Below are 26,377 nucleotides of genomic sequence, written 5' to 3' on the forward strand. Positions count from 1 at the left end.
GAACATACTGGAGAGGGAAGAAAGCAAAATTTATCTTAATAGGGAAGAAAGCAACTTTATCTTAATAGGCGTCTGTGTTCTAATATAAGAATGGTATGAGAGTTTTTATTTAGGCTTAGGGCCGGGTGGTGGCGTAGAGGTAAATAGTTATCATGAGTGGAATGCTTGTTACATTACAATATGTAATACTCCGTAGGCAGAGTTAATGATCTGTTGTGGGTTGGCTCCCACAGAGTGGCAGTCTGTATGATACCGCTCTAGTAGTGTAAGGAATAAACACTTTATGGAAACTGGTGAATCCCTGGGCCGATGACAGATGACAGCGCCCCCAGGAGGATATCCTGAGAGGGACCACTGGCTAGGCTGGAGTATGGAGACAAACCCAGATAGTTCTTTATTAGACAGGAAGTAGAACCACCAGAGGTGGCAGTAGTGAGCTGATGTGCCCAGCAGGGCTGAAATCCTTCAGATACTAGAACTGTGATCTCTGGGTTGTTGAGCTGTAGAGAGAGACTATAGATAGTGAGTAGACAGGGTATGCTGCATACATAACCAGTAGTAGATGGTACACTCACAATTGTAGATGTCTGTAATGGCTTCGTATGCAACAGAGAGTCTTCAGTATATTCAGGAACAGGAGCCGTAGGAGAGTACTGATTCCTATATGCAGTCTGGAATAAGAACTCACAATATCTGTGTATGAGATGGCTTCTGGAATAGAAGAGTCTTTGGAAGGTTTTAGGAACATAGGCCCTCGTGGAGCGAGTACTGGTTCCTATCTGCAATCTGCAATAGTAATGTACCAGTATAGGTATGCAATAGCTTCTGAGATAGAAGAGAGTTTTTGAAGGGTTTTAGGAACATGGGCTCTCGTGGAGCGAGTACCGGTTCCTATCTGCAATAATAACTCACGATCTCCGTACCTGCGATAACGTCTTAGACAGAAAGGAGTCTTCAGAGATTAGGAACATAGGCCCTCGTGGAGCGAGTACCGGTTCCTATCTGTAATAGAACTCACAGTGTTCACGTCTGCGATCGCTTCCAGGCAGTAAGGAGTCTTCTGAGCATTCAGGAATGTAGGCCTTCGAGGAGCAAGTACCGGATCCCGTCTTAGCAATCTGAAATCAAGAAGAGAGAGCGGGGCCCCCGAGGAGTGGGTACCCCTAGGTAAGTTTGTGGAGGCAGAGCAGCGGAGAAAGAATTCCCCTTGCTAACTCGATTCGTAGTTGCAAGCAAAGACCTTTTAAGTTGGAAGCGGATGACATCACTACGGGGGACGCCCCTGAGGTTCGCGCCCTTGCCGGTACAAACTCTGGAGCGCGCGCGCCCTTGAGTCATCAGGAGCATGGCGGATCCGCAGCGTCAGGCCAGCCCGGGGATTCCGGGGAGAAGCGTCGAGGAGAAGCCGTGGCAGCATCTGTCCGTCAGACCCGAAGGGAGTCGCCACAAAGGTAGAGAGGGTGGAGCGAGGCGAGAACAGGCACGAACGCAGCGCTTAGCTCTGACTATTACACTTGTGTGGTACCTTTTCTCCTTTCCTCTGCTTTTGATCTTGCAATCTTTAGTTGAAGGAGCTCAACATGACAAGGGAAAAGCCAGAGATATCTCTCAAACTTATATTTGATAGATGTGGTTGGATAGCATAGCCCCCAGGGAGTTGAACACCTCTTCTTGAGGCATTTTCAGTTTGTTTATATCTATTTTTATTAATTATTGATCACAACCAGGTTAAGGCAGTCGAGCTATGATCAAGCTTTGGCAGAAGGTTACTGGAGACAGCTTCCAACCACACTTCCTTTATAGTGCATGTGGAGGCCTTATTTCTGTGTTGCTAATTTTGATGGCTTTTCTGATTTTCGTTAGCATTTCATTGTCTGTTCGTTCTGGCCAAGTAGATAGTAGTATACCCCGATTGCTATTCTTCCCTATCTTACATGGAATTTCTATCCATAAATATTCTACAGTGCATTTTGTTTCCTGCAGAGCTTTTTATTCTGTTTGACTCTATGCCGCCTTTTATGTATAGTGCCACCCCTCCACCAATTTGATCCATCCTATCATTGCGATTATAATTTGTATCCGATATGACAGTGTCCCATTGGTTATCCTCCTACCAGGTCTCTCAGATGCCGGGTTTATCTACCTCTTCATTCAGTGCTATACACACTAACTCTCCCATCTTATGTTTTAGAATTTTAGCATTTATTTGCATTACCAATCTGTTTATCAGTGGACAGGTAATTTGGAATTTCTCCATCTGCTCTTTACCTAAAGGTCTAGATATCCTAGTTTTGTTAGAATCCTTCAAAGATACACCATTCGAGCTGTGTGCTTCTGAGCTGCTCTATCTCGCTTTTTTTTTTTTGTTAGTGTTGGTTGTCAGGTTCTTCCCTGGTTAAAGTTTAAAGGGCCCCCCCCTTCCCCAAAATATTTCCCAGTTTCTAAGAAACCTAAAATCTTCTTCCTTGCACCGTTGTCTCATTCATGCATTGAGACTTCAGAGCTCTGCCTGCCTCCGGGGTCCTGTGCGTGGAACAGGGAGCATTTCTAAGAATGCAACTCTGGAGGTTCTGGATTTCAACTTTCTATCTAAAATCCTAAATTTGGCTTCCAGAAACCTCCCTCTTGCACCTTTATGTCACTGTAACCATACGTATCAAGACAGCTGACTGCTCCCCAGAGCTGTCTAAAATCCTATCTATGTGACATGTCCACAACATTTTCATCAGGCAGACAAGTTACCAAGTTATCCAGCCACCCATCTATCTACGTTCCTAATGATCTAATCACCAACTACAATGGCCATCCTAATCCTTCCCTTCCGGGCATATGCCCCTGGAGAGACGGTCTCTGTATGAAAGGATACTGCATCATCTTGAGGGCAGGTCTAACTACAGATTTGCTTCCTTCCACACCAAGGTGATGCTCTCGTTCCAGGTGACCTTCCCCCTCCAAGGTAGCACAGAGGCTGCTAGAGTGGAGGTGGGACTGCACTACTATGTCCGTAAAGGTCTCCTCTAGATTACTGTCTCCTTTAGCTCCTCAAGGTCTGCCACGCTAGCCTCCAGAGATTGGACTCATTCTATGGAGAGCTACAGGCTTTTTGCACAGAATGCACACATACAATCTCTCACCAACTGGTATATAGTCATACATGTGGCACTGTATGTAAAATACTGGATAGCCCCCTCTCGCTGTTGGACTACTGCCTGCATCTTAGTTTGGTTGAGTTGTTAACCATTTAAAATTTATAAGGGAGTAGGGATAGTCACACTAATCTACTTTTAGTCTATTGGCTTATTTTATGTTTTCTGTCTGAATGATCCTCAAGTCACTGCACGTATTCGAGTTAAAATTATCTGCTTATACATGTTGTTGATTTTTCCTCCTCTTCCTGCCAGACCAGTCTCCACAGTGGGTTTTGTCCTCCTACCAGCAGATGAAGGCAGTCCTAGACTTCCTCCCCACATTCCCAAGGCGATCAGGCTGGAAACCTTGTATTTCCCCTTAAAGCGGAAGAGAGAGGAGCAGCCACGGTATACAGGTTTAGAAGTGCCTTAACCACAAACCCAGCCTGACGTTCCACCCCAACGGAGTGGTAGGAGCAGGAATGGGCAGGGGAAGGAAATGCCTCAGTTGTGGGGCTTGGTGCATTAAGAGCATTCATTACAGGCTCATTTTTCCATAACTGTGACGGTTCTGAGAGTGGAGCTGCGGTGGAGGGTGATGCCCCTTTGGGGCAGTGCATCTTGATGGGCCTAGGATTTCCTGCAATTTTAGAGCATGGAAATACCTCAGATAGGCATTCGATTCATTCCTCCGTGGCATCAGAGGATGGAGGAGGGATGCAGAGAGTGAATTCTCCACAGAGTTTGTGCTGCTCTTTACTCCTGGGGGAATTCTGAGCAAAAAAAATTAAAATTCTGCGTACTTTGTTGGTCAAAATAACACAGTGTATATGATAAGTCTTTAAGTAATTTATTTAAAATGTAATACAGAAAAATGTTATTACTTAAAGGTGCAGAGTTTTAAATATTTTGAGCAGAATTTCCCTAGAAGTTCTCTGTAAGAGTGTTCCTTCCACCCTCTCTCCCTACTCCCCTGGCCAGTCTCCTTTCTCTTTGCCCTCAGGCTCCAGCTTCTCCACCTGCCGCTATCTCTCCCCTCCCCTCTAGGCTCAATCTCTTCCACTCTATCTCCACTCCCACAGTTTGACCCCTCTCAGTACTGCCCCTCTCTGTGTGTGTATGTGTGTCTGTCTCTCACACAGGCTCTCTTTCTCTCACATACACACAATCCCTTATTCTCACGCACACACAGACTCCTTCAAATCTCCTCACATAGGCTCCCTCTTTCTGGCACCCAAATTCACACACCATCACATGCTCTCTCTCGCCCCCCCCCAATACGCTATTCTTCCCAGTACGCTCGCAGTCTTACATACACAGACTCACTCTCACCCGGGGCTTGCACCATCTTTGCTGAGAGTGTGATTGGCTCCGCTCGCGGTACACCAGGGCCTGCTTTATCTTAGCCACAAGCAGGGTGGCCTCCGCTTGTGTCATGCCAGGGCCTGCACCATCTTAGCCGCAAGCGGGGCGGCCTCTGCTTCCAGCATGCCGAGGCCTGCTCCGTCGTTGCTGTGAGCAGGATGGGCTCCGCTTGTGGCACGCCGAGGCCTGCGTTTTCACCAAATTCTGTGCAAAAAAAAAATGGAAATTCTGCGCAGAAGGGGAATTTTGCACAGATTCTGTGCTCCGCAGTAGCACAGAATTCCTTCAGGAGTAGATCTTGCACAAAGTATGCTGCCAGATGAAGGACAAGATGACCCATGCAGGGAGCCCCACCGCAAGGTCCCCTGAGGTAAGAACCTCTGTGGGAAAGAAGCAGAAGCTAGAAATTGAAGGAGGAGGCACTCTGAGGGACACAAAGAACCAAGCCTCAGAGGAAATGGGCAACTCCTCCCAGGAAGATTCCCAAGAAGATGGAGGGACTGAGGTTGACCCGGAGGACCCAGCAGTGAGACTGTTCAGGGCAGAGGAACTAGGGGCCCTCATTACCAAGGTCTCACAAGGCCTAAGGCGAGCGGAGGACCAGCCTAAAGAAGCAAAGCCAAAGGGAAATCCCATCCTCACAGGGATTAAGAAGCAAGTTGAGGTTTTCCCAATCCATTCAGCTAGCCAGGGTATGATAACAGCTGAGTGGGCTTCCCCAGAGACAAAATTAAGAAGTAGGAAAAATATGAAAAAATTTGTATATGATAGAACCCGGTGGGGAATGATAAATTTCTTTCCTTACCCAAGGTGGCTGCAGCAGTATCGGAAATTTCAAGGAAGACGACTATCCCGGTTGAAGGGGGAGCAGCCCTTAAAGACTTTCAACATAGAAAAATAGAAGCATTATTCAAAAGAAATTTTGAGCTGTCTAGTATTGCAGAGAGCATTATGTGGAGGGTATGTAGCAAGGGCATCAACATTTTGTAGAGAAGCCACATAGGCATCAGTGCATACCTTCACAAAACATTATAGGCTACACCTGCAGGAGGGAATGGAGGCAGAGTTCATCATGGCAGTCCCGGAAGCAGCTCTGGGACTTTCCCATCCAGGATAAGTGAGGCTCAGGTACGTGCCACTGGGGAGACTGGTCTGACAGGAGGATGAAGAGGAAGGTACAATTAGGGCTTACTTGCTAATTTTCTTTCATTGAGTCCTGACAGACCAGTCCAGACCAGATCCCACCCCGAGAATAGGAGGAGGCGGCAAAAATATAGAATAGCAGAGCCTATAAGGACAAAGAGAGCAGAAATGCTGCTGTCTCTTAAAGGTAATTTGGGTTGTTTAGGACACTCCCTTTTTTTGTATTTAGTTCTCAAAAAAAAAAAAAAAAGGTGGGGGGGGAGGGGGTAAAATAAGCAACTAAAGGGGAGAAGGAAGAGCAGGAGGACTGCTCAATTGAAAAGGGTCCTCTGCTTGAGGGTGCTAGGTGTATTGTATAGTTTAAAAAAAAATAAAGGGAAGAAGAAAATATATATACAATAACAGGTAACAGAAAAAAAATTGGAAAAATCTGTGATCCACTGTGGAGACTGGTCTGTCAGAACTCAAGGAAAAAAAATTAGCAGGTATGCCCTAATTATACCTCTTTTGAAATAGATACCTGTTAATACAACAAATCTATTGTTGCAAATTTATAGACGTGATGGTGTGGGTGTGCACCTTCTGATCATGTGCTGTTGGAAAGAGTGCAGGGCCTATGGCACTTGAAGCTTAGGTGGCTTGTGGTGTTTTCTGGTGGCCTTTACTGGGAGAAGTATGCAGATGAATCTTTTGGTCCTCTGCTGCTGGAAAGAGTGCAAGAGCTGTGGAAGCTGAAGCCTAGATGGCTCACGGTGTCTTCTGGAGTCCTCTGTTGAAGCTGTGGGGAGAAGTATGCAGATGGCAAAGGCAATAGATAGTTACTCCCTTTGCCAGTTTCCCACCTCCTCAACTGCATTGTACTCTTACTCCTTCAGAAACTTGTCTTGATTCTATGGACTTAGATGGCATTGCACCCCTTTAGTTATATTCATTCCAGAGTCTTATACTTTGACATACATTGTTGCTATAAAGCATTAGGAGTGTTAACAAATTATAATACAAATTAAATATGTAAAAAAATGAACCTTGACTCTATTTTAAATTCTGAAAATTCATCTTAAAAAAAAAAAAAAAGTGCCCCTGCATTTAATTGCAATTATCTAGTCACACATTTAGGTGTGAGTAATAACAAAATATACACACTTTTTGTTATATATAAATACTAGCCGTTAAGCCCGTAACAACGGGCTACATTAAAAAAAAATTTTCGGTCCATTTCCTCCCCCCCCCCCTTCTCCTCCCTCCCTCCCACCTCATTCTCCCCTCACCCTTTATCCTCCCTCCCCCCCTCCCTCATTCTCCTCCCTCCTCCCCTCAGTCACTCCCCTTCCGGATAGCACAAATGGAAGATCTTCGGGGGAGGTCCCTCTCGGGCGCGTGCCGCTACTGCGCCTTGCTGCCGCTGACACTACTGCTCCTTGCCGCCGCTCCTCACCGCCACCACTGCTCCTTGCCGCCGCTCCTCGCCGCCGCCACTGCTCCTTGCTGCCGCTCCTTCCAGCGCCATTTTTGTTATGGGCAAGCTCTGGCCGACGTGCTCGCCCGCGCATGCGCAGTAGAGTTGCTCTCTACTGCGCATTTGCGGCACGTCGTTCCGGGCTCCCTTATCTAGTAGATTATGGCATGGCCACATATGAACATTTTCAGTTATAGATGTGAGTTGATACTTGGATTCTGCTAATTGTGACCTAGGGAAGGGGTGATACCTAGTCTGGGTGTTTTACTTGGCATTCTCTCACTTACAGGCCGATACAGTGTGCTCCATTGGAGCGCATTTTAGCCGGCATTTGGACGCGCTAGCTTTACCCCTTATTCAGTAAGGGGTAATAGCGCGACCAAAACGCAGTCCAACCTCCCCCACCCCCCGAACCTAATAGCGCCCGCAACATGCAAATGCATGTTGATGGCCCTATTAGGTATTCCCGCGCGATTCAGAAAGCAAAATGTGCAGCCAAGCCGCACATTTTGCTTTCAGAAATTAGCGCCTACCCAAAGGTAGGCGCTAGTTTCTGCCAGCACCGGGAAAGTGCACAGAAAAGCAGTGAAAACTGCTTTTCTGTGCACCCTCCGACTTAATATCATGGCGATATTAAGTCGGAGGTCCCAAAAGTTAAAAAAAAATAAATTTTAAAATGGGCCCGCGGCTGGTGGGTCGAAAACTGGACGCTCCATTTTGCCGGCGCCCAGTTTCCGAACCCGTGGCTGTCAGCGGGCTCGAGAACAGACGCCGCCAAAATTGAGTGTCGGCTGTCAAATCCGCTGACAGCCGCCACTTCTGTCAAAAAAGAGGCACTAGGGACGCGGTAGTGTCCCTAGCGCCTCATTTTACCGCCGGGCCTAATTTTAATAAATTAAAATACTGAATTGCGCGCACAGGAGAGTGGCCTATGCGCGTGCCAGGAGAGCAGGCGCTCGCCCGCTCTCCCGTGTTTTTACTGTATCGGCCCGCTTGTGAATTATGATCCATGATCACATTTATTTGGTTAAAAATGTCTAAAGAGCCTTTCCTTATCCTGCTAGACCAGTCATTAAGTTTGGGGATTTCCATCCTCCATAGTTGACAGAAGCAGAGGACCTACCTTTTTCATGACCTCTCTCTAGGGCTTAAAGGGAGTGTGGTACTGGCTCAATACTAGTAGTCTCTCTCTCCATGCAATGGCGAACATGTGAATAGGACATAGCTCCCAGAGTCAGGGTTTTACCCTGAACTGATTGAGTCCTTGTTGCTCCTAGGACAACAACCCCTTGGGGTTACTTCTCCCAGTGGGAGCGTTCTCCCAGGCTCTTGTCTGGTCAAGTTCCTGGACCCCAGTACTCTGAGAGGGCTATGGAGCTCCAGAGAGTGACAGCCCCTGATCCTTATGGGTTCAGTGCAGTCTCTGGAGAGCAATAGCCCCTGTATCCTGAAGGGTCACTGGAGTGATGGCCCCTGGACCTTGGGGGTGGGGGGGTCGGTGGAGTCTCCACAGAGCGATGGCTCCTGTATCCTGAGGGGTCAGGGGAGCCTACAGAGAGTGTTTGCCTGTTTAATTCCTGTATTCGCAAGAACTTGGAGGGGTTATAGCACCTACCAAAAAATATATACCTAATGTCTTTGGCCTAGTGGAAGCTTATGCCTACATTCCTATCTGGGTGTCTCATTAGAACCTGGTAGGATGTGGTGCATGGGGCAAGCATACCTGGATGCAGGTGCAGCGTTCATCCTAGAGACAAATGCCAGAGCCTTCATCAAGCTCGGGTTGTTGGTAGCAGCAGCTCTGCATATGTAAGGCATCAGAACCCACCCATATCCAGGCAACTGGTTTGTGAGAGCCAAGGCAGATCAAGGGAGCTATCATGTCTCCAGAGCAATACACCACCTCTGGTGGGGGTTAGTCTAGACCAGTGGTTCTCAACCTTTCTAATGCCGTGACCCCGAAATACAGTTCCTCATGTTGCGGTGACCCCTCGCCCCGCGAGGGCGGGGCTTTGGTCATATGGGGGCGGGGTTATGGATGGGGTTGGATTTTAGTGCATATTTATTTATTATGACATTTATAAACAGAACCACCATTCCTCATAAAACAATATTAAGAAACATAAAGCATCAGTTATAATAGTAAAACCATACTAATAAAAGAATATTTTAAAATTACTGATAAATAGAATTTCTATTAATTAAAATCATATACATTTTTATAATTCCCAAACACCAATAATATTTCAAAACAGCACATATATCAAATAACACACAATAATTAAAACTAATAAGGATTTTAAAAAGCCCCTGCTGTCCATACATGGGAGCTCTTGATTTCCAGTCACCCTGATATTGTCGAGGATTAGGAGGTTATCCTCTCTCTCTCACACATACACTAACATGTCCATTCTCTCTCTCACATACACATTCATGCTCTTATACCCACCATAACCTCTCACTCTCACAGACACTGATACACTCTCAGGGTGTAAGACACTCTCTCCTCCCCCCCCCCCCCCCCCCCACACACACTCTTACTCCCCTGGATTTTCTCATACACACCCCTGCTCTCTTACTGGCTCCCTCACAACCTCAGAGCCTCTCAGATAAAACTCTATGCAGCAGAAATAATGCTGAATGTTGAGAATTGTGTTATGCAGACTAATCTGGAAAATGCACTAATTTCTACATGAGTCATAATGAATCAGTCCTCAGCTGCAGGCATCAATTGATTATCCTGGCTCCCTTTGTTTGCCAAATACAGTTCATGTGTAACAGCAATCCTAATTCTCCACCAGATCAAGCTGATTTCACATCCCACTTCATACTTTGTCACCTCCAGCTGAGTCAAACAATTAATCTAATTACTGCCACTGCTGCCACGTGGCTATTGGGGAGGCACTGATTGCTGCTATTGGCACTGAAGCCCATTCTGCTGCCTCCTCTGTGCAGGCCCCGTGGGTTTCCACTTCCTCCATGTTGATCTCGTACATTGTGAGATCCGCCATAGAGAAAGTGCTACTCTTGCACATTCCCAAAGATTACATGTGCCAATCAGTAAAAAGTAATTTATTTTTTTTTTACATCTGCTTCCCTTTCTAATTTTTTGCCATTTCCTTTTATATTGCCTTTTTTTCTATTTCTTTTCTCTCCACCTGTCTTCTTCCCTCAAACACACAGTCAGGTTCTCATTCTCACATGCATTTCTCTCTCACACACACATACACAGGCTCTCACTGGCACAGGCTGTCTGAGTCTCACACACAGGCTCTCTCACACCCCCACATGCTGCCTTGCTCAAGCACAGGCTCTCACTCTTACATGCTGTCTCTTTCACACACACAGAGGCTCTCACATGCTGTCTCTGCAAACATACACAGTCTCTCAACTCATCTCATACTCGCACACACCTCTCTCTCACCTCTGGGCCTCTTCTTTACGGGTTGCCACAGGATGGGCTCTGCAGTGGCCCTAGTCTTCCCGGCCCCGCTGCTCCTCTTCTGCACGCGGCTGAAGCGCCTCTTCTACCCACGCGGCTGACGTGCCTCCTCCTTCCTCCCCGTGCAGCTCCGGCAACATTTGTCTTCCGGGGCAGGGCGGGCAGGAAGGAAGTAGGAGGAGCACCTGCAGTGGCTGATACACCTCCTTCCTGCCTGCGCGGCTCCAGCAACATACGTCACTGCGACGCGCTAGCTTTTTGGGCCATGTCTCTTCCCTTTTGGGGTTGGAGAAGGCAGGTCGCCAGCTTCGCCCCGCCAGGGCCGGTGCAAGGGTATTAGGCGCCCTAGGCGAAACGTCAGCTATGCCGCCCCCCCCGCCTCCACACACAATTAACTTACATTGTGCATTAATGAAAATAACGAAGTCTGTATTTATAACAGAACACTTATTTGACATTTTTATGCCATGTAAACCATTGAGATGATTTGTCTTATCGACGGTATAGAAACTCTTTTATAAATAAATAAATAAAAATATATAAAATAAACATAAACCAAAGCTATACTTGTTGCTCAAACAAAAAAAGCAGACACATCACATAATATTAAATAATTAAAATGGCAGTCAATCAAGAAAAATGAACTTAAAAAGCCATCTTTACTTACCCCCTCCAGCAGCTCTCTTACTCTTCTTCCATGCAGGCTGTAGTACACACCAGAAGCAGCAGTAGTGGCTAAGCTCTATACCAGGGGTCAGGAACCTTTTTGGCTGAGAGAGCCATAAACGCCACATTTTAAAATGTAATTCCATGAGAGCCATACAATATGTTTAAAACTAAATACAAGTAAATGTGTGCATTTTATGTAAGATCACACTTTTAAAGTACAATAAGTCTCTGAAAATATTACACCAGGCCTTAAGACACCAATACATCTCCTATTAGGAAAACGGACCAAGTCAGGCTGCTATAGAGTCCTACACAGAAACAACACGCCAGCAGAAAACCTCACCTGAATCACGTGCTGTCCCTCACCTAACATAGAATAAAGAGACCAAAACGCATAACGAGAAGCATGCAGAAAAAACTGAATTGGAAACTGCAACAAGCCAGAGTCTCTGTATGCAGTGTAACAAAGGAAAAAAGAAACATCACCCATCCTTATAAAACAAATCAAGAAATATAATATCATCAGCAGTAATACTGTACTAACAAAAAGAACATACTTCGAAACAGCTGATGAGTGGAATATCCAATAATTAAAAACTCATATAAACATTTGCAGATACCAACAAAATATTTAAAAATAGCAGACACAAAGACCCAGTAATGAAAAATAATAAGGATACAAAAATTTTTTTGCTCTGCATACCTGGGAACATTTGATATCCAGGTGTCCTGAGATTGTTCTGAATTAGCAGGAGGTGGGGTGGTTTGCTTGGAACTTTCTCCTCTCTCAGTCACATACCAGCGCTCTCTCTCACACTGGCTCTCAATGACACACCTATACACACATGCTCTCAGTACTCATATACACATGCTTTTTCTCTCACTTATATAGGCTCTTAATTACACATTTACACACATGCTGTCTATCTTTTCACGCTTACACACACACACAGGCTTTCAATCACATAAATACATGCTGTCTTTTTCTCTCACACACAGACTCTCATTCACATGCTTACAAACATGTCCTCTCTTTCTCTCATTTACACACAGGCTCTCAATCACATACTCACATGCTCCGTCACCTAAATCAGCTCTCGATCACACACAGACACACATGATCTCTCTCTCTCATTTAAACACAGGCTGTCAATCACATACTCACATGCTCCATCACCTAAACCAGCTGTCAATCAGACACAGACACACATGATCTCTCTCTTACTTATACACACAGGCTCTTAATCATACATACACATGATTTCTCTCACACACAAAGGATCTCAATCATACACACATACTCTTTCACACAAACTTACACATACAGGTTCCCAATGGTAAACTTACATTCATGCTCTCTCTCTCTCTCACAGGCAGGCTCTCAATCACAGACATACTCTCTTTCACATATACAGGCTCTCAATCACAGACATACTCTCTTTCACATATACAGGCTCTCAATCACAGACATACTCTCTTTCACATACACAGGCTCTCAATCATTCACATACATGTAATCTCTCACTCACACACACAGGATCTCAAACACACATGCTTGCTCGCTCATTCACTATCTCTCTCCCCCACCCCGGGAACTCGCGGCGGCAGCAGCCTCCTCCCAACGCTAACCTCTTCATTTTCAGCCCTCGCGGAGGCGGAGTCCCATCGGCCGCGGTTGAAACTCCATTTTCCTCCGAGCCGCGCTGCAGTCTTCTTCCCGTCGGACACTAGCGTGGTCTCTTCTTCCCGCGCAGGCACCCGATGCTCTCCACTTCCTCTTCTGGACCGCGGGGGGGGGGGGGGAAGAAGAGAGCACGCCCGGTGCCGCTGACTCCAGCTGTCCTGCCGCGTTCCGCCCGGGCTGACAGCAAAGGACTCACATGCTTGAAAGCGCGGCTCTCTTAATTTTACCGGGGCAGTGCCGCCCCCGGGAAGCTGGCGCCCTAGGCAACCGCCTAGTTCGCCTAGTGCTTCCGCCGGCCCTGCGCCCCGCCTCCCCGCAGCAGCCGCGGCGCCGCGGACCGGCAAAAAACCCCAACGGCCCGGTACTGGTCTGCGGACCAGTGGTTGGGGACCTGCTTTAGGCGACCCCTGCGTTTTGGTCGTTCGACCCCCGCCGGGGTCGCGACCCACAGGTTGAGAACCGCTGGTCTAGACCAGTGGTCCCCAAACCTGTTCTGGAGGGCCACCAGGCAGTCGGGTTTTTGGGATATCCACAATGAATATGCATGAGAGAAAATGTGCATGTTATGGAGGCAGTGCATGCAAATTTTCTCTCATGCATATTCATTGAGGATATCCCAAAAACCCGACTGGCTGGTGGCCCTCCAGGACAGGTTTGGGGACCACTGGTCTAGACAGACTCAAACAGTTTAGAACCTGCTCAGGCTCTGGAGTTTCTGGGAGCTCCCTGGTACAAGCCAGAAGAGAGAGGGCGTACGTTCCCAGGGCCAGATGACCAGGTGCCAGTCAGGAAGAAATAATATGCTATTCGATAAATAGGTAGAAGCAAGAGCCATCGGTCTAGTGCAGATACACTTCCCCCCTACTAGCAAGGGTTGACTGCAGTTATGGTTCCCTTAAAACAAGGGCAATGTGGTAACATTTGTTAATGGGCAAAGAGGCAATGGCAGCCCCGCACTAGTGTAGGAAGCCACTGGATTGCTCAGGGGGTAGAGAAATAACTCCCTACAGTAGCTTATAGCAGGGAAGAACCGATATGCTGCCTATCTTAGCAGCAGCAAAATAGACCCAGATGAGTGGTCATTAGGTCCAAGAGATAAGGGGACAGGGGCCTCTTTGTGCAGTCCTATTGGCATCACAAGTAGCTTAGTTGTCCAGTTATAGGACAGAGCCACGATCCAGACATACCCTCACAGGTTTGTGACCAAGATTCACCCCACAGTATGCCTTCCCACCACGGCCACTGATAACCCGGACAATAAAGATGAAGAACCTTCCATGCCCAGTTACGTTAGGTGCCCAGAAGACACTGGTGCACAGGCCTGGTGAGGCTCCTGGATGGAGCTGCCTTGATGCTGCCAAATGAATGGAATCTGCTCTGACTAGGCTCAGGGCCGTTGGATGACCTGTCTTCCTTCAGTATAGGTTGGCCTTTGAAAGGGGCGAACTTACGGAAAGAAGGTGACCGGCATTAGTATTTCAACTAAAAGGCTAGGAAGCAAGTTTGCACACCCCCCCCCCCCCCCCCATAGCCTATGTTAAGGAATAAGTTGCTAGGCAGGACCTTTTCCTCTAGAAGGTAGGCATCCCACAGATTTAGATCTCTGACAAGCTGGCATCTGGTACTTGGGTCTTCAGAGATCCAAGCAGTAGCTGTTGTGTGCTATAAGGACCAAACTAAAGTTGCCCCAGTAGCTGGGCAGCAGATTGCCTAAGAGAAGAAAAAAGAGAATAAGCCACACCAGGTCACCATTCCACCCAGATAGACCTCAGTGGGATCTCAAGCAGGTGCTAAGACTTTTGATAGGGAGCCCCTTCGAGTCATTAAAAATAGACATCCATTAAGTGCTTCTCTCTCTAAACTTGCTTTCTCAAACAAACTGACTTGGCTAAGATGCGTCATGGAACTGCTGGCCTAGGCCTGCAGTGATCCTCACCTAGGAATTTCTCAAGGGCCAATTCCATTGTTTCAGCTTAAGCTAGGATCAACATTCTATGTGATTTAATCAGATTTCCTTCCAGCCCTCGGTAGCAGTAGCTGTCAGGGGAAGCTAAGAGTCTGTGACTATTTAAAGGCATATCAGATTATCTGATCATACCTGAAAACAGCAAACAGTTATAGGGAAACAGACAAGTTTTGCTTGACAGGTGGCAGCACCCAAAGAGGTTAGGTGGCCTCTAAGGCCACCATAACAATATAAATCGTACAGGCAATGTTACCAACCTACCTGTTATCAGGCAACCAGCTCCGTTAAGAGTTCAAGCTTCAATCGGGCCAGAGGCAGCTCAGCCACTTGGGAGGGGAGTGTGCAATGTACCTTGCACGTTCTAGGTGAACACTACTGGCTGGTCACACAGACCAAGGCAGACACTGTCTCCAGGGCAAGAGTTGATTAAAACAGCCTTGTCTTCCTCCCACCCCAGTAATTGCTTAACTCCCAAATGTAATTACTGGTCTAACAGGATAAGGAAGGTGAACTTATACTTTCCTGATAATTTTCTTTCCTTGAATACTGCTAGATCAGTCAAGATCCTGCCCAGGAGCATAAGGGTGAGAAGAATCGTTGGGATAATGGACAATAAATGAGGTATATCTGGCTGCACTTCCCTTTCTCTGCCTCTTTCAGTCTTACACTCTGTGGACCTCTGATCGCACCCAGAATGGTCCCTAGGACCTATTAGGAGGTATTTGAAGAAGAAAGCATCAAAGGGGATTTTCTTGTGGTTGCAGTGCTTTGGTAGTAAGTAGGCTTCTAGAATTGAATCAAAACCATACCCCATTTATGCCCCAGAGCGAGGTCATGTAAAAGGTGTGTCCTCTGTCTCAGTCAGCCATGGAGGAGAGAAATCCCCAAACATAATGACTGGTCTAGTTGTAATTTAAAAAAAAAAAAAGTAAGTAAATTATCAGGTAAATATCATTTCATTTTTTCTCACCCTTGTGGTCATTAAATTTGACTGGGTCATCTTCATTAAAAAGTTGAATTCAGACCAGTTTTCAGGTGCATCAAACTGGTCTGATTTTCAGAATATCTGTAACGAATATGCATGAGATTGGAGGCACTTCCCCTATTGTATGCAGATATCTCTCTCTCGTATTTATTTTGGATTTCCTGAAAACCAGGTCTGCTTACTGCATTCAAGGACCAGAGTTGCCTACCCCTGACCTAAGAAAATGAATCTTCTCTCTTGATAATACTACTGTGAATGACCTAAAATTGTAGTCTGTATGTGATGAAAGTATAGGAGAACAAAATCTTAAAAAAAAAAAAAAAAAGCGATTTCATACTGGGTCAGACCAATGGTCTGAGTTAGGCAGCTTGTCTGTCAGTGATCAGTCCAGGTCACTTGGAAATAGCTAGCAGACCATTACGGGAACATTCCTTGTTGCTCGTTCCTAGAGTTGAAGTTGTGATTTCCTTACCCCCCCCTCCCCCCCAATCTACCTGGATAATACTTGTTAATGGATCTGTCCTCCAGAAACTTTTTAACCTTTTTAAAATCCACTTTTACTAATAGCCTTGACTACATCTTCCTGCAACAAATTCCATAACTTAATTGTACATTGACTGGAAGAAAATTTTTCTTAAATTTATTTTAAATCTACATGTTTTCTTAGAGTACCCTTTAGTTCTTGTACTATTTAAAAGAGTATATAAACCTTCCCTATTAACTTTTTCTGCACCCTCACGTTCCCTCTAGGCTGCATGTGTGTGTGGCCGTATACAACTTTTCCCATGGCCGCACTCGGCTTTTTTCCCTCCACGCTGGAAGACCAGTAGGGCCGTGGTGAAGCCCATCCCACTGTGGCCTGGAGCAGAAGACAGGCCGGGGGCCGTGGTGGAGCTCATCCCACCACAGCCCAAAATGAAGAGGAGGCCAAGCTTGTGTATGTGCATGTCTGTGTGAGAGCCTATGTGTGTGTGTCTGTGAGAGATCCTGTTTGCAATGCATGCATGTATGAGCTTGTGTGCATATCTGTATATGTCTGTGAGAACCTGTGTACATCTGTATGTTTATATATCTGTATGAGAGCATGTGTGCGTGAGAATCTGTGAGATATCCTCCTGTGTGCTAAATGTGTGTTTCTGAAAGCTTGCATACCTATAGTGCATGTGTGTGAAAGCCTGTGTCACACACAAGCTCTCACAGGCACGCACACTATATATGTGTGTGTGTGAGGGAGAGAAAGCTTGTTTGTTTGAGAGAGGGTATGTGTGAGAGCATGAACACGAGAACAGGAGTATGAAAGAGAGAATGAATGTTAGTGTGTGTCTGTGTGTGAAAGAGAAGATAAAGTTTGTGAGGCCCTACCTCCCTCAATCCACTACAATCTCAGGGTGACTGGAAATCAAAAGATCCCTGGTATGGAGAGCAGGAGATTTTTTAAAATTCTCGTTAGTTTTAATAATTTGGTGTAATTTGATGTTTCTGCTTTGAAATTAGAACATTTTTAAATTATTGGATGTTTTATTTAATTGGTATTTCAAAAATGGAACAAATTTATGCAAGTTCTTTAAATTATTGGTGTTTGGCTGTTTTGACATTCTTAATATTAGTATGGTTTTATATCTCGATTTATTGCTTGATTTGTGAGGAATGATTCTGTTTTTCTGTTGCACAGCAAAATACAGTCGGGCTTGTGGTTTCCAGTATAGTTTTTGTTGGCACATTACTATTTATACTTTAAGGTCTTTCTATTCTGTATTTGGTTAGGGTCTGTATTTTAGAGGTCCAGTTCTTGTGCAACTTTAATTCTTGCTGTGAAAATGATGGTATTTATCACTAGTTTTTACGGCATTATGGTCATCTCTTCCTCATTTCCTTTTTAAACAGAGGTTTGCTCTCTATTAATTTCACTTGCATGTAGAAAATGATGTAGATTAGGCGATTATTTTAAGGCCTGGACTTAGCTATTGTTCCCTTTGAGTCGTGTTGCCATGAGCATAAAATTGATCAGCATTGTGTATCAGAGAGAGTGCTCACAAGGTAATATAACCATATATTTCTGCTCAGAGCAACCCAATTCTTAGAGGGAACATTGACCATATATGATTATCTGTCTTCTCTTCTTTAAGCTGAAGAGCCTTAACCTATTTAGCATATCTCCTTAAAGGAGTCATTCCATCCCCTTTATCATTTCCTTGCTCTTCTCTGTATCTTTTCTATTTTTGCTATATCTATTTTGAAATGGCAATCCTAACAAATTTAGGTATGGTGGCACCTTAGATCCATATAGAGGCCTTATGATCGGTTTATTTTCTGTTCCGTTCCAAATTATTCCTAATATTGTTTTTTGTGTTTTTTTTTTAACTGCCTTTCCACATAAAAGTATACAAGGCGAGTTACAATTAAAATAATACTTAAACCGAATCAAGGATACATATCAATCTGTACAACAGATATCTTTAGTAATTTGTGAAATACATGGGAAAAACAGAGGTAGCTGAAATGAAGAGCAAATATGAATAATTCCAAATCACCGGAATCAATTGCTAATAAGCAGGTTGTGAATAGGAATAAAAACCATCTCTTCTTTAGTAATGTTTATATTTCTTAGCCTAAAGTGTTTTGAGCTTGCTATATCTAAAACTTTGAATACGGTAGGTAAAAGGCCGTTTTTCCTTGGTTAGGGATATATATAGGGAGGGAATATTATTGATTGCATTAGGGGTATAATTTGCAACATCACGCACAAGTTAGCTGGCAAATGTTCATAGGTTCACCAGTTTTTAAACAGACTGACTTGTATAAGTCAGCTTTGAAAATTATCCTGGCAAAACAAAGAATGTACATGTAGATTTCTAAAAAAATCAGCATATGCTTGCAAGTTTCAGTCCTATCCAGAACATCTCTTGCTATATGCATAACTTTATGTGCACACAGTCTGTATACGTATAATTTTACACACAATTTTCTAAAGGCCCGTTTCTGTGGCTTAAGCACTACTTTACCTGCAGAAGGCCCTTTGAAAATTATTCTCCTTGTGTGCAGGAGTTCAAGAAAGGACTTAGTTTAGTACCCAGAACCAAATTCAGACATGTGGCACTAAGATTTTCTATACAAGCCTTGAATGCCTGTGGTAGCCTAAGTTAACAAATCCAGTTTGATTGTCTCCTACATATCTGAACCCTATTATGGAGGATATGCTACATACAGGAAGGGTAAGTTTTTTCAGAGGGAGTTCTCGAGGTACAATAAAGCTTTACTCACTAGACAATTCTGCAATCGTGTGTGTAAAAGTACAAGCACACACTGTATGCATGTACTTGTACACACATAGGGGAGAGGCGTTCCGAGGGTGAAGACTGGGTAGGTTGGAAATTGTACCCACGCTTTTTGACTTAGAAAAGTATGCGCGTAAATTCTCTTGGCAAAACTGTGTACCAAATAGCAGGTGTAATTGTGTGTACGTGGTTTTGCTGGGATAATTTTCAAAGCGAATATATGCATGTGAATCCATTTTGAAGATTGGTGAACCTTCTGTCAGTGTTTCCCCAACCCTTTCTTTGAGGCACATATGATCATTTGGGTTTTCAGGCTATCCATGATGAATATGCATGAGAGAGATTTGCAAGCATTGTAGACCCAGGGTATGCAAATCTCTCGTGCATATTCATTGTGGCAATCCTGAAAACCTGACTGGATAGGCATGTCTCCAAGAGAGGGTTTGGAAACGTCCCCTGCATGCATATGTACTGTCTAATTTATTCGCGGTATTACAGAATTGCCCCCAAAAGGTCTGAATTGATCCCTTGATTATTGTCCATTTTATATCATTTGCATTTTACGGTAGCATTTGTATCATTAAAATAATTAAACTAACACCCTTGCAAATGAAACCATGTTTTTTATTAAGAAGCTTTTTATTCTGACTAAAATGTATTTCCAATTTTAAATTTAGGTAACCCAATCAATGGAGAAAGTTGGAAAGATGTGGAATAATTTCAAATACAGATGTCAGAGCCTCTTCAACAATGAAGATGGAAATCGAAATGAAGCTGTAGATGTCAACTCCAACAGATTTTCATCTGTGAAAGGTAGAAGTATCAGTGCAACCAGTCTGACTCAACAGCAACCGAACAGCCCCTTAAGAGATAACATTTCATTACAACTTGGCTTGAGTCCATCAAAGAATTCAGCAAGGAGAAATCAAAATTGTGCAGCTGACATCCCTCAGATTGTTGAAATAAGCATTGAGAAAGAAAATGATTTAAGTATCGGTGCAGGCTCTCGTCTTGCACGCAGAGACTCTTATACTCGCCATGCTCCATGGGGTAGCAAGAAGAAACATTCTTTCTCAACCAAGACGCAGAGTTCATTAGATGCAGATAAAAAGATTAGTAGATCAAGGAGTAGACTGCAAAGGAGAGAGAGAAGGTATGGTGTAAGCTCTGTTCATGATATGGATAGTGTGTCCAGCAGGAGCGTAGGGAGCCGAACATTACAGCAGCGATTACATGACACTGTTGGTTTGTGCTTTCCCATGAGGACTTACAGCAAACAGTCCAAGCCTCTCTTTTCTAATAAAAGAAAGATCCATCTCTCAGAACTGATGCTTGAGAAATGCCCTTTTCCTGCTGGATCGGATCTAGCCCAGAAGTGGCATCTCATTAAACAGCATACAGCTCCTGTGAGTCCACATTCAACCATTTTTGACACATTTGACCCTTCTTTGATATCTACAGAAGATGAAGAGGATCGGCTTCGAGAAAGACGAAGGCTTAGTATTGAAGAAGGGGTTGATCCTCCTCCAAATGCTCAAATACATACATTTGAAGCTACAGCACAGGTTAACCCAATATATAAGCTGGGACCAAAGTTAGCTGCTGGAATGACTGATGCATCAAGTGATAACTCCGCAGTGTTGCAGGGTAGTTGTGAGTCTGAAGAAGATACAACTACTCTCTGTTTGCAGTCACGTAGGCAGAAGCAGCGTCAGGTGTCCGGAGATAGCCATGCCCATGTCAGTAGACAAGGGGCCTGGAAAGTACACACTCAGATTGATTACATACACTGCCTAGTGCCAGACTTGTTTCATATTACAAGTAACCCCTGTTACTGGGGTGTGATGGACCGTTATGAGGCAGAGGCACTTCTGGAGGGTAGACCAGAAGGCACTTTTCTGCTTAGAGATTCAGCACAAGAGGAATACCTCTTCTCTGTGAGCTTCCGTCGTTACAACCGATCCCTACATGCTCGTATAGAGCAGTGGAATCACAACTTCAGTTTTGATGCTCATGATCCCTGTGTGTTTCACTCTTCTACTGTAACAGGGCTTCTTGAACACTATAAAGACCCCAGCTCGTGCATGTTTTTTGAACCTTTGCTTATTGTACCTTTAAACAGGACTTTTCCTTTTAGTTTGCAGTATATCTGCCGGGCAGTAATCTGTAGATCTACTACATATGATGGAATTGATGTACTTCCTTTACCGTCGATGTTGCAAGACTTTCTAAAGGAATATCACTATAAACAAAAAGTCAGGGTGCGATGGTTGGAACGGGAACCGATTAAGACAAAGTAAATAGAAGCTGCATCCAAAGCCACTGTAGGCTGCAGTTTTAGAATTTGCTTATTTGCGTTTCGGACAATATGCCTATATCGAGCACATTTTAAAGTGTTTAGGTTTATTGCAAAATCATATGCTTAATGTGTTGGTATGTCAAATGCTGCCCATTGTCAGTAGTTCAAGCAACTTGTGATGCCTCTGGAAACAAGCAAGAGAGACAGCTGCATGTTTTCATAAAGGCCTACACTAAAATGTTTAGATGATAGTGGAAAGCTGTGTCGTCTTTGCTTTGTAACTGTAGCAGCAGATTAAATAACTATGGGGCTTTTCTATATGAAACACTAGGTAAATGACAGACGTCTAATGGGTCATTTCTACCACAATACCACCATTTTTTGGTAAAATATTTTGATTTCCTCCAAATAAGTTGAAACTATTTGGATAATTTGAGCCCATTTTCAGAATAAAGCTGCTGGCAGTATTGAGGTTCTCTATGATTTAGCATTTGTACTACATCTCCCCAGTGCGAAATCTGTTTACTTCTAAGTTTATTTTTAATATTTATTAGAATATGCAAATGTCCTTTTTGGTCAAATATTGGGTTAGTATCTAATTTCCTGTAGGGAGTTAAATAACTAGTGGGGATTTATTTCTGAAAATGTTTTTAGAGGATTTAAAAAAACAAAAAAAAACCATGCATTAAAGCCAGGCTTATTTGAATTGGATTATTGCCAATGGTTCATAACTAGGTTGAACTATAATAAAGTGAAGCTTGGAGCACTTGATGCCCTAGCTAGTCTGTAAATAACCGTCAGTAATGGTGGGGAAAGGATTGCTGTTATAAGCTCTGACAGGTAAACGGTGCTTAATTTTTGGTGTGTGCCAACAATTATAGCAGAATTATAATTTCCATTGCTTAAGAGTTACCAGATAAGTGTGAGGGGGAAAATTTGAGACAGCCATCCCATAAATTTAACATACTGTACAGTATTTTGAATTGTAAATATTTTTTGGGAAGCTTGGCCTTGGCATTTTAATATATTTGATTATTGTACTTGGCCACAGTCTGCATAAAATAACCTTAATAAGGTATGGAGTTGTATAATCCATGAAATGGTATTGATAGCATTAGAAATATTTTTTTTATACTAGATCATTTTTCCCTGAAGTGTAAAGATCAGCAGTAATACCAAAATCAGATCAGTAAAGTGTCATGTACTTACAGTGGATGCTCCCTAGTTTCTTTTTCAGCTGCTACAGTGTACCCTTATATCTCCTTGGTTGGGACCAGGAGAGCTAGTAAACCTTTCTTGGCTGTTAATACAGAAGATGCATTTTTGTATGCAACACTAACCGCTTTAGTCTGACCGTGTTTCTGCTTGCTGTGCCTTATGGCTTTTCTTTAGTACTAATAAAGAAAATATGCTTTGTTTTCCAAGTCTGCACAGTCTCTTGTAGAAGCTTACCGTGTTTTTCCCCATGTGCATTTTACTTAGTAGCTTAGTATAAGTAATGCAAAAATACCTGGCAAGTTAGACGTATCCATTCATAACCGTTGCTTAGCCCAAGTTTAAATGTTAACTCAAAAAATTTCAGCAGTTAGTGTGTAGTGCTTGAATCCTGCTTATTTTCACTTTCAATTGTGGACTTTTTACAGATAGAGAGCAGTTTTCAGAGTATTTACAAAGTAAAGGATAATTAGAAAATGGAAGGCAAGCTGCAAATTGCTCCCTGTCTACAAGTTCTGTATGTCATGAGTTAGCAAGTACTATTCACTGGATTATATTCCCCCCCTTCCACAGCAGGAGTCAATGAGGTTATCGTCAGGCTTTGCTGAAAGTCCAGCTGTACAGCAGCGCTATTCGTTTCTAGTTTTGGAACCCCTTCCGTTACAAAATTCCCCAAACTACTTATTTTAACCAAAGACAGTATTGGTTTGTCTCCTCTTCCCCCCCTCGAAGTTAAGAAACTATTGTATCCTGTTTATCAAACTATACCAAAGTGTTTTGGTGGACAACTTTCTTCAGACTATAAACATTATGTGCAATTACACTGAAATGATAGTTTTGGTGCAGAATACACCAGTTCTCTGGAATTCTGCGTTAAAGTTCATTTAGCAAACAAGTATTTTGCAACAATCAGAGGAGTTATGCAAATAAGCTGAAGTGGGTTAATTAGAAATGAATATATTCTCATAGAAGATTGATGTTGACTGTGTTATATTGTTATTAGCTGGCAAGATTTCACTTAAAACCATTTCAACTTTTTGAAACAGTGTTTTGTGTGTAATTACTACTCTACATTTATGTAAACATGTACAAGTGCTAATACTTACTATGCTTTTTATGTCTGTGTGTTAGGTATGAACACAAAACTTTCAAGTACAGATAACTGCTTGAAGATTAGCTGGTTATTTTTTAAAAAATCATCAAAATCATCACCAGCATGAATTTGCACCAAGCTTGTTAATTGGCTTTCTCTGTATTTCCAAAGTTAGACTTACTGTCTTTTACTGTAGTCTCCAGCGTGCTAGTGTGAAGTCCCACCCAAAATTGTACCAAAAACGAGAAACTCTTATCTTTACGTCTTTTGCAGTTGCTGTTTGCAATTCCAGAAACTTGTGAATTATAAACCTAATGCTGCTCACATATCTGCTTAAGCGGAAAACTGTGTAAAATATAAGATAGTGAGCAAAAGGAAGAAATTTGTTCTCTTTAAAGAAATAAAAATCAAAAATTTTCATATCCCAAAATATTTAATTTTTTTAAAAATGTATTTAGTTTTTCCAGTACTGTACTAAGATAGCAGCTAGTCCTTTGAAATTTTCTGCAAAGGTTCATGTTTGCTTACTTTTCAAAGAAAGAAAAAAGCCTTTTTAGATGTAAAATATTAAATTCACAAAGTAATTGAACTTTTTTCATGAATGAGAATTCTTAAATAGAAATGCAAATAGAATTTCTGCACTAATTCTGTGCATTGAAACCTGCATTTATAAAGCAATATATTAGTTACTGTTCTAATATATACCAGTGGTAACAAATACATGAAGATACAAAATAAATCACACAATCTTCATTATACAAAAATAAATACCATCAATGTGGCCAATCATAATAGGCACTTCTGGTAAGAAATCAAACCTTCATTTGTCTTATAATTAATCATCGGCCAAAGTTCCTTTTTTCTCTTTATAAAAAAGATTTACAAAACAAAATACTTATCTCAGTGATTCAAACAGTGAGGCAAAGGAACCCGACACGGAGATATGTTTTGGAAATTTCATTTCATTTATTAAAATTTATTAATCGCATATCACAAAATAGGAATGGCGATTTACAGTAGAACATACATAAAAAATCTACATTGGGGGTGAGGATTCTTCTGTTAGTGTCACAGTGCACTATTTACTATAAAGCGATTATTACTAAAATAATAAAGTCCATTAGATAGAAGTGCCAAGACCACATAACTAATAATTTCACATCCAAGATAAAGTACAGACAACAATTGATGCAATGTAACAGCAGAAAAGTTGCATAGCCTTGCTCCCAAATGCCAAAGTTTAGCGTGAAAGAATTAACCGGACGTGATAACAAGATAATCTCCTGTAATCCTTTAATTACTGATCTAAATGAAAGTTAGCAACTTAAAAAAAAATCAGATCTCAAAATAAAAATACATTTAATTAAATTAGAGTATACCAATCAATTTCAAGGTTAAGACCATGAGGAGTGACTGAATTCAAAAAGAAAATCAAGAGGAGTTAGTCTAGTGGTATCGCTAATCCGTTCAACAATCCCCCACCTAAGGTCCTCAGATAAATGATTTGTATTGATTTACATTCTACGCAATGCACCACAATAGGAGCTTGCATCTTCCAAGTATAGATACAACTTGTATGTTCCGTGAGGCGTGTCGATATGGAAAAACTGACAAGAGGAAGTTCTGAATGAACTATAAAATCACAAATACTCTTTCCTCTTTTATAAGCTGTTATTGGTCTATCCAGAAAAATAGTATATAAAGATAACACAAGCCAATATTTGTGAATAATTGACACAATAGTAGGTGCAAAATGAGAATACTGTAATGCACATACTAAAGGTGATGATTCAGTAGATTGTCTATTTCTAAACGAAGGCAAATTCTTTCAGCATGAGACTCTCTTAAATGCCTTTGTAATTATTTTGAAAGGCTACCCATGAGCCAATAAACGAGCACTAAGTTCCTGTGCGTGTGTCAAAAATTCAAGCTTAGTAGAACAAATACGGCAAATACCAAAATAACTGATCCACCAGGAGATTATTCTTAAATGAAATGGGCTGATAACTGGTAAAATGTATCGGGGTGTTTCTTTCCGCTGGTTTCCGATAAAGGGTAGTACAGATCTTATTCTCTGCCTTGTAGAGCCAAATATCCAGGAATGGTATTTGTTGGTAGTCACATTCAAAGGTGAACTGTAAATTCCTTATCTTGAAGATTAAGCTATGTCATAAATTCCACAAGATGAGCTTTAGTAGATGGCTACCTAAAAAAAAAAAGTCATCAATATATTGGTTGATCAACTTAAAACACCAAAAATCAATAAACCACGACTGGGTGATTAAATGAACACTTCCAAATCTACAAAGAAAATGACCCACCACAACTCCAAACGTTTAAACAAACTTACTCGGCTCGCACACCGTCACTGCCATGTATATTTCACCCGCTTAAAATCATAAACTTCTTTTATAACTTTTTATTGATTTTTGAACATTGTGTAAACCGTTATGATGGATACTATCTTAATGACGGTATATAAAACCTGGAAAATAATGAAAACATTTCCACAATTTTATAAATATTTAAGGAAGGAAGCGGATAGTTTCACACTAGTAGATTACACCATGGCACCATTACACTTCAGACTATCAGCAGGAAACATCGATGGATTAGGATGCGAGTGGACCACGGGAAACAGCGGGTCATCTACTCGT

The 26,377-nt window shown here is 42.8% G+C and overlaps 1 protein-coding gene across 3 annotated transcripts in view; it reads left to right on the plus strand.

Annotated features, from left to right (window-relative positions):
- Positions 1 to 22,833, plus strand: part of SOCS5 (suppressor of cytokine signaling 5) — a 38,766-nt gene extending 15,933 nt beyond the window's left edge. For 2 of the 3 annotated variants that reach the window (XM_029593367.1, XM_029593368.1), the window contains exon 2: positions 19,791 to 22,833. In XM_029593367.1, coding sequence (XP_029449227.1) covers positions 19,803 to 21,413 — 1,611 coding nt within the window. In that variant the 5' untranslated portion in view covers positions 19,791 to 19,802 and the 3' untranslated portion in view covers positions 21,414 to 22,833. Of the gene's footprint in view, positions 1 to 15,406; positions 15,475 to 19,790 lie in introns of all 3 variants that reach the window. The other variant, XM_029593369.1, reaches the window with a different exon arrangement.
- Positions 22,834 to 26,377: the final 3,544 nt, after the last annotated feature.

Source organism: Rhinatrema bivittatum, chromosome 3, assembly GCF_901001135.1.
Source record: "Rhinatrema bivittatum chromosome 3, aRhiBiv1.1, whole genome shotgun sequence".
In the NCBI taxonomy this organism is placed as follows: Eukaryota; Metazoa; Chordata; class Amphibia; order Gymnophiona; family Rhinatrematidae; genus Rhinatrema; species Rhinatrema bivittatum.